At 41.2% G+C, this 12,854-nt stretch overlaps 1 protein-coding gene across 3 annotated transcripts; it reads right to left on the reverse strand.

Annotated features, from left to right (window-relative positions):
• Positions 1–61: 61 nt before the first annotated feature.
• On the reverse strand, positions 62–12,670 carry foxred1 (FAD-dependent oxidoreductase domain containing 1). 3 transcript variants are annotated; one of them, XM_035624307.2, is made up of 13 exons: positions 12,415–12,670; positions 8,687–10,897; positions 8,364–8,560; positions 7,344–7,567; positions 6,104–6,214; positions 5,522–5,640; positions 4,525–4,619; positions 4,291–4,392; positions 3,898–3,974; positions 2,665–2,825; positions 1,541–1,670; positions 1,346–1,450; positions 62–1,259 (listed from the first exon to the last, which is right to left on the reverse strand). In XM_035624307.2, the coding sequence occupies exons 3-13, from the start codon at positions 8,521–8,523 to the stop codon at positions 1,005–1,007; spliced, it is 1,539 nt and encodes a 512-aa protein (XP_035480200.1). In that variant the 5' UTR covers positions 8,524–8,560; positions 8,687–10,897; positions 12,415–12,670; the 3' UTR covers positions 62–1,004. The 3 variants fall into 3 exon arrangements, with proteins under 3 accessions (XP_035480200.1, XP_035480198.1, XP_035480201.1); XM_035624305.2 differs by having other exon boundaries at positions 8,644–10,897; XM_035624308.2 differs by lacking the exons at positions 8,364–8,560; positions 8,687–10,897; positions 12,415–12,670 and adding exons at positions 7,666–7,701; positions 8,103–8,207.
• Between the last annotated feature and the right edge of the window lie 184 nt (positions 12,671–12,854).

Genomic DNA, 12,854 nt, shown 5'->3' on the forward strand with positions numbered 1-12,854 from the left:
TGTTCGGATTAAACAAATACATTTGACGCGTTAGTCGATGAGCGTCGGACGAGCCAATGAGCTGGATTGTAGCCTCACATTTTATTGTACAAACATGAGACGGGCTGTTTTTATCTTCATCCAACTCTCGTCGAGAATTGACATTTTCCAAAATGTCAAAGTTCGACACTCAAAGTGTGTAACACTCAACATGCTTCATTTAAACAGCTTATTTTAGTTGTAGCCAATAATACGTGTGTACTTTCACTTTGGAGTTTGAATGCATGACTTTGACCTGCAATGGAGTACCTCTGTATTCTTGTATTAGTACTTTTACTTCATTATTTGATTTTCCACCACTGATGTCATTCAAAGAAAATTTTTGAATATTTTTTTTTTTTTTGCTGACTTGCAGTCTGGAGCCCAGTTGCCCTCGACGGCGATCGCTTGTCGTATTAGTGACGTACCAAATCTAGCTTGAACAGGATTCGTTTCAATTTGACATTTCAGACTGTGACGGAGAGGGATGTGAAAATCCCTCAATAGTGACAAAATGTGCTCTGATACAAGTCCCGATAGTCAATGTCAGACATCTTAAAGGACAGAAACAGAAACAATAACACTTTTTTGACTGGAGGGGTCTTTAAATGCTTTGATGTTCTACCAGGTATGTACTTAAACAAAAAGAAAAATGTAACTCGCGTCTCATTTTCAGGGTTTTTGGAATCATTCCGTACGCTGATGATAGTGAAATATTTGAACAAAACATTTGTGGCGAAGGACATTTTGCGTTGAGGTCACCGACGTCCACGTCCGACAGAGAACGGCAGAATATTCTCGGGTTGCGTTTCTCGCGTCACGTCTGGTGTGGACAGCATTAGGAAACCGCTCTCCATCGACTGATTTCGAGAGCACAATGTTATTCTTTCTGACAGGAATAAAATTCACACATACGAAAGTGAGACCAAAGTTGTAATGATTGGGCGCTGGCTGCAGAGCGTTGAGGAGGGTACGTTCCAGACCCTCTACACGATGTTCCTCTCCAACATCGGCTCCTGGGCCAGGATCCGTCGGAAGCCTAACTCGCTCAGGTCCAGCGTTTTAAAGTTCCCGTCCAGAATGAGCTCCGCCACGGCCCGGCCCACCGCGGGCGAGTGCTGCAGGCCGTGGCCGCTGAAGCCGGTGGCAAAGTACATGTTGTTGACCAGCGGGTGCATACCGATGATGCCGTTCTGGTCGAAGGTGTTGTAGTCGTAGAAACCCGCCCACGCGCTGGTCACCTGCGGGGAGGAGCAAGAGAACAGGCCGCGTCACGTCGTACTGTTTGGATTTCTGGACAATGGAGTCTGAAGAATCGGCCCCTCACCTTAAGTTTCTCAAAAGCCCGAACACGATGGGCCAGGGGGGGCCATATCTTCTCCTCAAAGAACTGGTGATCCACCTCTAGATCGTTGGTGTCGGGCTCCTCCGCCTGAGGACGGACAAGAATTGGATCTTCGATCAACGTCAATTCTTACGTGTGGAAACGGTCGAGGAAAACAAGGAAAGAGATGCAACACACCTCCTCTGGCGACGCCCCGGCGATGTAGTTCCCTCCCAACCCCTCTCTCCTGAAGTAAACTCCAGAGTAATCGACCAGGAAGGGAGTGTCCAGACCCGGACCGTCAGGGCAGTGGAACACGTACACAAACCTGACGAAAAGAACAAAGAGTTGCTCATGCCTCAGCATACGGTCATATTTTTCTACTTCTTACAGAGTAAAATCCCTCTGAAGCTGCTGATAATGTCATTCAGTTCTATTTAATTTGCCGTGGTGGAGTTTAAATGCTTTTTCCCGGAGGTTCTACTCTTGTCTCGATCGTCCCGGGGGCTTCACAATCCCCAAGGATTTAGTGAGCGCGGTTTACAGAGAAGCTGGTCCACACGTCCAAATGTGTCTGACAATGAGGTTATTTATAATAATAATAATGAGTTGTTTGACCTGTGAAGACTTTTTTCATCACAAACACATTGGTGCTGAGCAGATTTATCATCCTGTAGACGGGGTCAGGGCATACGCAGGTCGTGAAATGTCTTACAATCTCATGCAGTGACATTACATACAAAGTCAACGCACGGACGGAGTAGACACGAGATTCACGGCATTCGCGTCGCCCGGCGTGAGTGACACGAAAATTGCATCATTAAATTTTCCATTCTTGAATTTCCCGTCTTGGCATTATTCACTCGAGTTCAAATGTTTAAACTTGAGCCAAATACTTAAGTGACGTAATGTTGTGAAAGCCACTTAGCATGTAGATGCGGGATAGTCTCTGGTTGTGTTTTTCTCACCGGAGTAAATATAAATGATCCTACGTGTTTGTGTTGGATTGTGGCTCGTCAGGAGACTCTTGTTACACCTATAGACTAAAAGCAGCACTGCTACAACAGTGGACTGTCCTTATTTTTCATCGGCTGATCCATGTATCGGCCACTTATCGAGGGTCGGGTGGGATGACTCTCACACAGTTCATCAAATGTGAAAGTAAACACCCTATAGAGCCGGCTCTATAGAGATGGACAGTTTTCCAATTTACTGGAGCCCAGGGACCCGGCATACTAATGAGGCTGCAGACACTTTGACAGCACGTCGGTGGTTTTGGGGTTTTTAAAAGGGAAAATACGCCCGTTAAGTCAATAACCTGCCTTTTCCGAGGCTCCACAGGCAGAGGAATTCCAGCGAAGGTGCCTTTGGGGCCGGAGCCGATTCCCAGGATCTGTGCGAGCTTGTTAGAAAAGGCTCCGGCTGCATTCACCACAATGGCACATTCCACCGGCTGGTACTCCAGGCTGTTGGGCATCTGCACCTGCTCGACACAAGGCCACAGTTAACACCCTGATGTTCCCAGTGACAAAGGAGCAAAGCACTTCCTCATCATTTGACGGCAGATTAACCGCATTGACCCGACAAATGCTCAGAGGCTGAGAGACGAAACATTTTCATGTTTGAGTCACATTTTAAGATGATTATATGCAAATTTAGAAGGATTTATTTAAAAAAATATTAAAGATCAAAACACACAAATCACTATGACATGTGCCTTATTTTGAAAAGCTGGGAAGAATCTGAAAGAGGGTAGAATACACACACACACACACACACACACACACACACACACACACACACACACACACACACACACACACACACACACACACACACACACACACACACACACACACACACACACACACACACACACACACACACACACACACTACACTGGTGTACTACTGCCAATAGACGCAAAATTAAATCAGCAAACAATTCTGATATTCCATAAATTTTTTAAATCATTTATTAACCAAGTGACAAATTTATTGTATAATTTTTTAACTAAATATTTTTCAGAATATTTAAGTTTTGGACAGTTTGTTGAGTTAAAAAAATTGATTGAAGACATCAACTTATCATATAAATAAATTACAGGTTTCTACAAAAGAAGAGTGAATCCTTTAGTTTAATCATAAGTGTCTTATAATTATGTCCAATGTTTAAAAAAAAATGTAAACTAAATATACTGTTACATAATAAATACTTAAAAATAAATAAAATATTGTATGTCCTGTAAGATAAATAATTAATGAAATATAAATAACTGAATGGAGGACCTGAGGATGTACATGAGGTGTCATGCGTTGTACAGATTGTTGAGTTAATTTTATATAATGTAAAAATAGCGCTACATAAGTTAATAGCTAATAAACGTTCCAGTTTTTCATTTTTGACTTTTCGTGGTCAGAAAAAATCACCGGACGGAGCCGTTATGTATGAATCTGAGGCTGAAGAAAAGTGTCCCGTCGCGTCGGTGATCACACAAAATGTTAACTGAACCTAAAAGAAGAGAAAGACGACTCAAACTCAACATTCCCTCTTACTTTGACAGACTGTATCCTCCTGAATTCCATATCTTCACCGTCGGCCGACTTCATCGCGTTTATCGTGTATTTAAAATCTGTGGAAGAGGAAACACACGAGACACGACGGCAGAGGTTCAGATCAGACTTTGGGCTTTCTTTTTTTTTTACTTCGAGGAACTTTTACATACTGTACAAGAATAACAACATAACACTAAAGGAGAGAGAAAAGCTGAAAAGAAAAAGAATAATATGTCTTGTGGTGAAATTAGTTGTTGTTTAACACGCCGGCTCCGACAACAGCGGCACTGGCAAACTGGAGGAATGCGGAGCTCGACTGTGCAGTGAGTGATTTGTTGTCTTAAAGAAAATCTCTTCGAGAGAGAGAGAGAGAACACGACCGGCGTGACGAACCTATGACTTCGCCGCAGGACTGGATGACACCCATCGACATGGCCTTCCTCCTGAAGGCGTTCAGCAGAGTCCAGGGGTCGAACCAGCCCTCGTTCTCCAGCCCTGGACCAGAGGGGATGAGAGTGAGGGCGAGATGACACCGTTTTCTACGCAAACATGACTCTGTAGTCTTTCGTGCGTAATAAATAGTTACATATCAGGTGGAGAGGTTTTTGTTTTTTTAATGGCGCTCACCGTACGAAGCAAGCGCCACATCGTCTGTGTTCAGCCACGGAAACTTCTCCTTGAGTTGTGTGGGAGAGAGAAGAGAAACTTTGGCTCCGGCATTCCTGGAATCAGAATAACGTATATATAAATATATATAATAGATAAACGCTAGAGACGTTTCCCATTCCGATACCAGAATCGTAAAATCCTCCAATACTGCGGAAAAACGCCAGATTGGGACATCGGCGAGTACGTGACTCTGTGTACCAATGCGATACCACATCTCTGAAGTATACTAGTTTCCTGGAAATCTCATCTTCTTCTTCTTCGTCGCTCCAATACAGCAGTTGTGCTGTATTGACACTTTTCTATAGAGCAGCGAAGAAGAAGTGATTTCCTTTGGTGAAGCGTTAAGCCAGAGCTGGCGAACATGTCAGAAATATTTCGCGCTGACGTGAAACGTGTTGTTGTCGTTTCATACTATTACTGTGAAAGATACAGACCAAAGGAATTTGTTTTTCTAAATTGCGGCTGCACGTCCACAGTTTTAAAAAAGAGGTAATTGTGCTGTTTTATACTGTTTCTGTTCAGTTTAAAACTTTTTAAATGTCTTTTATTTTGAAAAGCCGTGGCTTCACTGTAACAGCTGTCTAAAGGTAGTCGTTGTTGTTTATGCCTAAATTTATTTTTGTGTTATGACTAGAAAAAAAAAAAAAAAGTTCTACAACAATCACTCTCTGTCTGTGTCTGTTTGTCGAGGCTTTAACCTGAGTGATGATAAACATCACTTCATTCAGGGGTTGGTAGCAAACAGCTGTTCAAATACATTGTAGACGTTGTTTTGTTTTTTTAAATACAACAATATTTACGGCCGATACGCAAAGGCCAGGGTAACGGCGACGGTATCGGGAAGAGAACAATGGTATCGGAACATCTCCGGCTGAAGTTCTGAATGGGACAAAGCTTCTCTTTCGGCACTTTCCCCCTCAGCAGGAAGTGATTTCTATAAAAGGGGAGTGGGCACCTCTGGGTGCTGTAGTTCTCCTCCATGATGTGAGCCGCCCTCTCGCTGGCCAGGAAGAGGTAGCCGGAGTGGTTGAACTGCAGGTCCACGGGGTCTTGGTCCGCCACGCCCAGGTGGTCCTGAGGGGAGACAGACGGGGCAACGTGACAGCGACTGGAAAAATAAGTTTCACACCGGTTTTTCCCGTCACACTGCCTTACGGCTGATAAATGTAGAAATACAGTGCGTGTTCTCCTGAGAGCTGTCGCAGTGTTGGTCCTGTAAAGAACACACATGTCCTCAGGGTGGAACTACAGCAAAGACAATACGGTTATTAAAGGAATAGTTCAACATTTCTCACAGCTTAACTGTCTTATCCCGCCGTAGAGCGTATATATAAAGACAAAATCACCGTAGACAGAATTTTAAATGCAATTCTCTTGAGAATAACATGGTCAGAAAACACCTGCAGCTTAAATACAAGAAATATCAGCACATGATACTGGTCCAACCTCGGCTGATATACAAGCGGCTCACACATTAATGTAACTGTGCCGTAAACTCTGAAGTCACTGAGAGAGACGCGCCGGCAGTGGCCCTTACGTTGATGTTCCTCATGAAGTCGGCGGAGGCCAGCGACAGGCGGATGTTCTCGGGCAGGGAGAACTGCTGCCGGATCCCCCCGGCGGAGAGCACCGTGGAGGCCTGCGAGTACTGTGGAGAGAATCACAGGCGTATCAAATCATCTGAGAGGAAAACTTCTATTGTTTTGGCAGGAAAACTGACTCCGTGGAGTCGAAGTGTGGAATGTAAAGAAGGATTAACGAAAGAAAGAGAAGCAGGTATGATGTTTGATTATGTCAATAATGTGGTTATTCCTGCTGTTCTCGTCCTTCTAACTGATTCGAGGCGTGTAGATCAGGGATGGGCAACTGGCGGCCCTCGTCCTCTATCTGTGCGACCTGTGAGTCCATTTATAAAAATTATCATTTCATGACATTTGATCCAGACCCCAGCTGTAATTCATTCTGTCAGCCGCTAGAAGGCGCTCCCCGACAATGTCGGCGAGCAGCCCCCTGAGCTGCAGCTTGAACTGTGCGAACTACAGGCAGACCCGTTTTTTCAAGCAAACCGCAACGAGAGGGGAATCTCCTTCTGTAGACTACTACCAGAGTCCCGATATCCAATCCTCAGGGATTTTGCACTCTCAATGGCCAGCATGTTTGGGAGCACTTACATCTGCGAGAGCGACTTCTCAATGAAGAAGCACATCCAATCAAGAGAAAGAAACCGACTGATCGATGAGACACTCTTTCAGCTCATGCAGATTGGATGCACTAATATTGAGATTGACATTCAGTCTATTGTGCGCCAGCAGGAGAGGCCACAAGTGTCTCATTAAGACAGAACAAAGAGATATGTTTTGGTTTTTGTAGCATAATTGTTTGAGAACCCATTGCACTGAAATAATATATGACTCAGGAATGTGGAGGTTTGTTTCTGTGTTAAGTTCACAGCTTAACCATGTTGAAATGGTTTTTCTTATGAAAATAGAAATGTTAAAAATGTTGGCCCACTAGGAGCCTTGTCTGGGTCATGTGTTCTTGAGTGAGCCAAATCATCTGCAATTTTTGAAAATTGGTATAATAAACTTTGATTGCCAGTATATATTTCGTTCTATTTATTAAATTAGTTAGCTACAGTAGGCCAATTAAGTGACACGGTTATAATGGTGGAAGTGCATGTTGATATATCTGGCCCTCTGGTAGTGAGGTGAAAATTTGTGTGGCCCTCCCTTTCATCAAAGCTGCCCATCCCTGATGTAGATGATGTGGATGTTCACCGTGGGGTCCTTCTCCACCACGACGACCTTCACGCCTCCGCGCACCCGCTCCTTCTGCTTCAGCCAGTAGGCGACGGACCAGCCCACCACCCCGCCACCCACGATCACGATGTCGGCCTGATGCGGGGGCAGCTTCGCTTCGCGCCGCTCCAGCAGATCCCAGTGGCTCCCGGGCAGCACGTCCGCCGCCTTCCTCCTCGCGGCCGCCAGCTGCGCCTCCAGCTCTGTCGCGGAGAAAGAACAAACTTTACACTCCCCTTCGTCATCGTGTTGGAGACGCTGACTCAAACTCTCACAACTCAGGATATTGTCTGAATCTTACGGCATCGCTCTCCAATGCTGCACATGTAGTAATTAGCTATGTTGGAGAATAAAGTAAGCTGGTGAAGAGCCCGTTCTGTTGCTGGTTGCACTTTCTTTTTGAAACGGTAAAGCGTGACCTGCAGTAGTTGAGCTGCGCTGCTGCAGCTGTTCACCTATTCAATCAAAGTTCTGTTCAGAACCCTGAACGCGTTGTTGTTGTGAACGTGAATTATGGTCGTAGAAAATATGAGGAAAAAAAATCATCTGATATATTGCAATATCCCCAGAAAATAATCTGTTCATAACTTTATACAGATTGTTACTTTTCCTCAAAATTCCTGCAGGTACCAAAGTTCAATCTTTATGTTAACTTGAATTAATTGTTAATTTTAGTTAATCGTTCTGTTCTGGTATTATTTTTATGCAAAGAATGATATTTTTCAAAAGAAGCTGTACTTTCTCCCCTGTTCTGTAGTTGTATGTGGGCGGTTTCTGAACGTAAAGTTGTGACGTGTCGGTGGATGTCCCGGTCCGCCCTCCTTACCCTACCCCGGTCCTCCCGGTTCCCCGGTCCCCCCTAACGTAAAGGTCCCCCCGGTCCTCCCCGGTCCCCCGCCGTAAAGGTCCCCCCGGTCCTCCCCGGTCCCCCGACGTAAAGGTCCCCCCGGTCCTCCCCGGTCCCCCGACGTAAAGCTCCCCCCGGTCCTCCCTCCTCACCCTTGAAGAAGTCATTCCGCCGCGGGGAGCTCGTGCTCAGGCTTCGGCACGACGGTGCACGTCCGCGCGGTCCCGTTCGCTGTTCTGTCGCCGGTCTGGAGACGAACAGTCCGGGGGTCGTCCTCGTCCTGGCGGCGTGCAGCCTCCGCCACGTTAGCATGGGTGCTGGCTAACTGGTTAGCTCGCTCGCTAGCGGACTGAGCAAGACGGTGACCGGGAGGAAACAACAAGGCGCAGAGTCGATCAACACAAACCGCGGTGACGGTGCACGTGGACGCACCTGTGCACACACTCGCATGACACCTCTGTGGACGATGACGCACTCGTAACCTGACACCGAGGTCAACGAACAGCTGAATCCAGGTAGACAGAACGACGAGTCCACACCGGATACACGATGCTGGCCTTCAAAATAAAAGCCCAAGTTCCAAACATTGCTTCTCCATGCTTGTTTTTTGTATTATTATTATTTTTTCCATATCTTTATTGAGTATCAACCAAAACAGGCTCATACAATATTTTCACTCGTAGTGCAAAACGACTGAGCGAATATAAAAAATAGAACATTTGACAAATCAAACAATCAAAAAATAAAAGAATTTCAAATAATTAAATTACATATCTTATATCCCATACAGTAAAAAAAAAAATATATAAAATAAGATAGAGGTCTAATCAGGAATCAAAAAGTGCAAGTTTTAATTGAGAATCAAGGCTTGTTTAGAATTTGATGTAAGCGACAGGTGTGAATTATGATTGAAGTATTTTAATGTTGCGCAACTAACTCATTTTCATTGTTGCTTAATCCAATTAATTCATTGATATACAAGATACGAGATAAGATAAGATACTTTGTTGATCCCAAGTTGGGAAATTCTGGTGTTACAGCGGCAGGTATCACACAGCACACCTTATATATATATATGTATATATCTTTTTATTTAATGTGATTATTTTGTTATATTTTGTACATACTATTACTTATTTGTAAATTTCTTATAAAGGTATATATGAGCTTATCTTATGTCATCTTATCTTATAAAATATACAATATACAAAAAAACCTAATCTAAAAATATACAAATTTGCACACAAAAAAATATGGACCATAAATATAAAGAATGTACATGAAATTTAGGTCTATGAAACGTCAACACCTGGAGAAAAATGATATGGTAATATCTTCATGTGTCTTGTTCAGTCCGATCAGCAGTGAGACACCGAACATATATATTTTTGCATTAATGTAAAATAAGGTGATGACGATAAAACCTTTTGAGTATTTATTTTTCAAAAAATTGCAGAGAAAGATTAGTAGATTATCAAAATGGTTGTCATTTAATTTGTCTGTAAAATAATAATATAATGTATTGATAATGTTTTTGTGGGTTTTGGACAACAGGACAGTTAAAACAAAGACTATGATAATATATTTGCATGTAATAGAGAATGGATGTTGATAGGCACAAGAGAGATTTTGATAATAAGAAATATGCAAAATTATGAAACTGCCAACAAGTGAATTTTCTAAAAAAAAAGAATAAAATACTTGTTCAAATTATTACTTTTTAAAATAAAATTTCTAACATCATTTACATTTTCTATTGTGTTTTACTGTAAGCCTGCCTACATATTGATAAAGGTTGTTGAACCTAATCACATATAAATGATTTGAATAAGTCCAAATCAATCATCCTTCAAACTAAAGTATGATACATTTTATAATATTTAAATATAATTGAAAATATATTTTATTTTGACAATTTCCCAGGGAAACTTAGTAATATTCCTGCAAACTTGACCCTGGTTAAATGTTAAAAAACGATGGCGGTGGTTCGTCAGGACCAATCAGAGAGGAGGAGGAGAACAAACCCTAACGTTGTATTTCCGCCCCGTTATGTTTATTTCAAAATAAAAGGGAGAAAAGAAAACTCAGCTCTGATGTACTTCCGCCTAGAATTCCTCACCATCACCGTGTTGACAATGAGGACAAATACTTCTTTTTTTACGACCGTAAGCGGAAAAACTACAAACGTGGTTCTAATAAGCAGGGAATTGTAGTTCTGAAAAATAAATATTTGAATTTATCTTCGAATAGGAGGTTTTTAATGCTGAATTATATATGCTTTTTAATCAGATTCAATATTTGATATTAAGTGGGATAAGATTTATGAGTTGAATAGTATTTTAATCATATTTGACGGCACCCACAGTTGACTATTGACATATCTATATAGATAAAACGAATTCTAAAGCTTAATTTAATTTACAAGCTCTTTAAATGTAGTCATTGGCCTTTAAGTCCTTCATGATGACTTAGTATCCATGATTACTTTGTTGCTGCAACAATTAGTCTATTAATCGACAGCCATTTTGACTCCCTCCGACCCGGCTGCTCCTCACCTTCTTCTGATTCTACTTAAAGATGCAGAAAGTATGTGTAAGCTGACAATAAATCATATAATCAAATATAAATCACTCATCTCATCAGGAAGCTCTGTCCGATCGTCTGCTGGCGTCTCGAGCTCTATCACCTGAAGCAGCGGAGCAGACGGACAAACCAATTGTGCATTATGTTATTAAAGAATGGAAGAACTGTGGCGGAGGCTGCATGCCAAGGCGCGCATTTCCAGGTAGAATTGTAGAACCAACTCGTGTTACATGGAATTACACTAAATTTTTTCCGAGAGCCCTCTATGACCTTGACCTCAATTATATTAGGTTTGAAAAAATTCACACCCTATAAAAAACAAAACTGAAAGATTATTTTGCATAATTTCTTTGTGTAAATCAAACAATATTGTTGAAAACCAAAATCACAACCTAACATATACTTTTAATTACATTGTAACTTGAATCGTAGCTTCCCACTGAACCTTGGGACGTACACATTTATTAACCAAATCAAAATAAGAACTTTCAGTTGTTAGAGCAAGGTAACTGATCAATGGATTATTGCAGCCCCATGATATATATACATATATATATATATATATATATATATATATATATATATATATATATATATATATATATATATATATATATATACACATATATATATATTCTGTTCCTATCGGTTGAAATCAACTCTTTTTCTGTATATAACACAGTTCTATCATATGTTTGGTAGGGCCGCCATTTTCTTTTTTTTCTACTTTTTTTGACATGTATTTTAATGTTGCCCAACTAACTCATTTTCATTGTTGATTAATCCAATTAGTTCATTGATATTTCAGATAAGAGATAAGATAGGATACTTTATTGATCCCAAGCTGTGAAATTCTGGTGTTACAGCGGCAGGTATCACACAACACGCCTTATAAAATATACAATATATTTAAAAAACTAATGTAAAAATATACGAATTTGCAATAAAAATTATAATAAATAAATAAGGAAAATAAATATAAAGAGTTTACATGAAATTTAGGTCTATGAAATTTCAAAACCTGGAGAACAATGATACGGTTATATCTTCATATGTTTTGTTTAGTCCGATCAACAGTAAGACACCGAACAATATCACTTTTTACATTATTGTTGAATAAGGTGATGATGATAAAACCTGTTGGGTATTTGTTTTTAAAGAAATGCAGAGAAAGATTAGTAGCTCATCAAAATGGTTGTCATTTAATTTGTCTGTAAAGTAATAATATAATATATTAATATTTTTTTGTGGGTTTTGGACAACAGCACATTTGAAACAAAGAGTATTCAGCAAAATTGAAAAGCTGTATGGATTAATCAATCAATCAATCAATCAATCAATCAATCAAACAATCAATATTTAATTGAAGTTGTAATGTTGTAGTTTGGTCTCTTAAATATTCTAAGAGTCTTGTTGTCTGTTGTTCTTCTTTTATCTCCCTGTAAATCTTTGGGATTGTGTTGTTGTTGTTGTTGCGTGTCTTTATATTAACGTCATCAAAAGAAGAAGAGTGGTAGATGTTTGTGGTATCGCCCTCTAGCGGTCTAGAAGTGAACTGCCCAGCTACGAGCTCTGACACTTGACAAAACCTCCATGATTTCCCCTTAAAATGATCTTTACCTTCCATGAACGTCTGTCTCCAGCGGCTCCGTCTGCGACCAGTTACACACGGCTTGTTACCGCGAGACTTCAAACTGTGACGTTAGTCGAGGAAACCCGTTAAATCAGTTCAGGAACGTGGCTCTGGTTGCCAATAGCAACAGGTGACCGGTATTAGCATGTGTTAGCATATCGTAGCTAGCGGCTAGCTATAGAACCTCACGTAATGAGGGTACAATACTTTCCACTGACGTTTGTTTTAGAGCCTCAAAATCACACGAGAGTTTTCAAGTGTCCTCGGAGGAGCTAGTGTAAATATTAAAAGGTCAAATTATGAAAATAAAAACCAACAACAACGACAAACAAAACATACGTGAAACTGGGGTTTATACTTTTTCGGCGCTTTTATTTTTGCGGAAGTAGTACTCGCTATAGCGAGCTAGCGGCTCGCTATAGCACCT

Source organism: Scophthalmus maximus, chromosome 2 (assembly GCF_022379125.1).
Source record: "Scophthalmus maximus strain ysfricsl-2021 chromosome 2, ASM2237912v1, whole genome shotgun sequence".
In the NCBI taxonomy this organism is placed as follows: Eukaryota; Metazoa; Chordata; class Actinopteri; order Pleuronectiformes; family Scophthalmidae; genus Scophthalmus; species Scophthalmus maximus.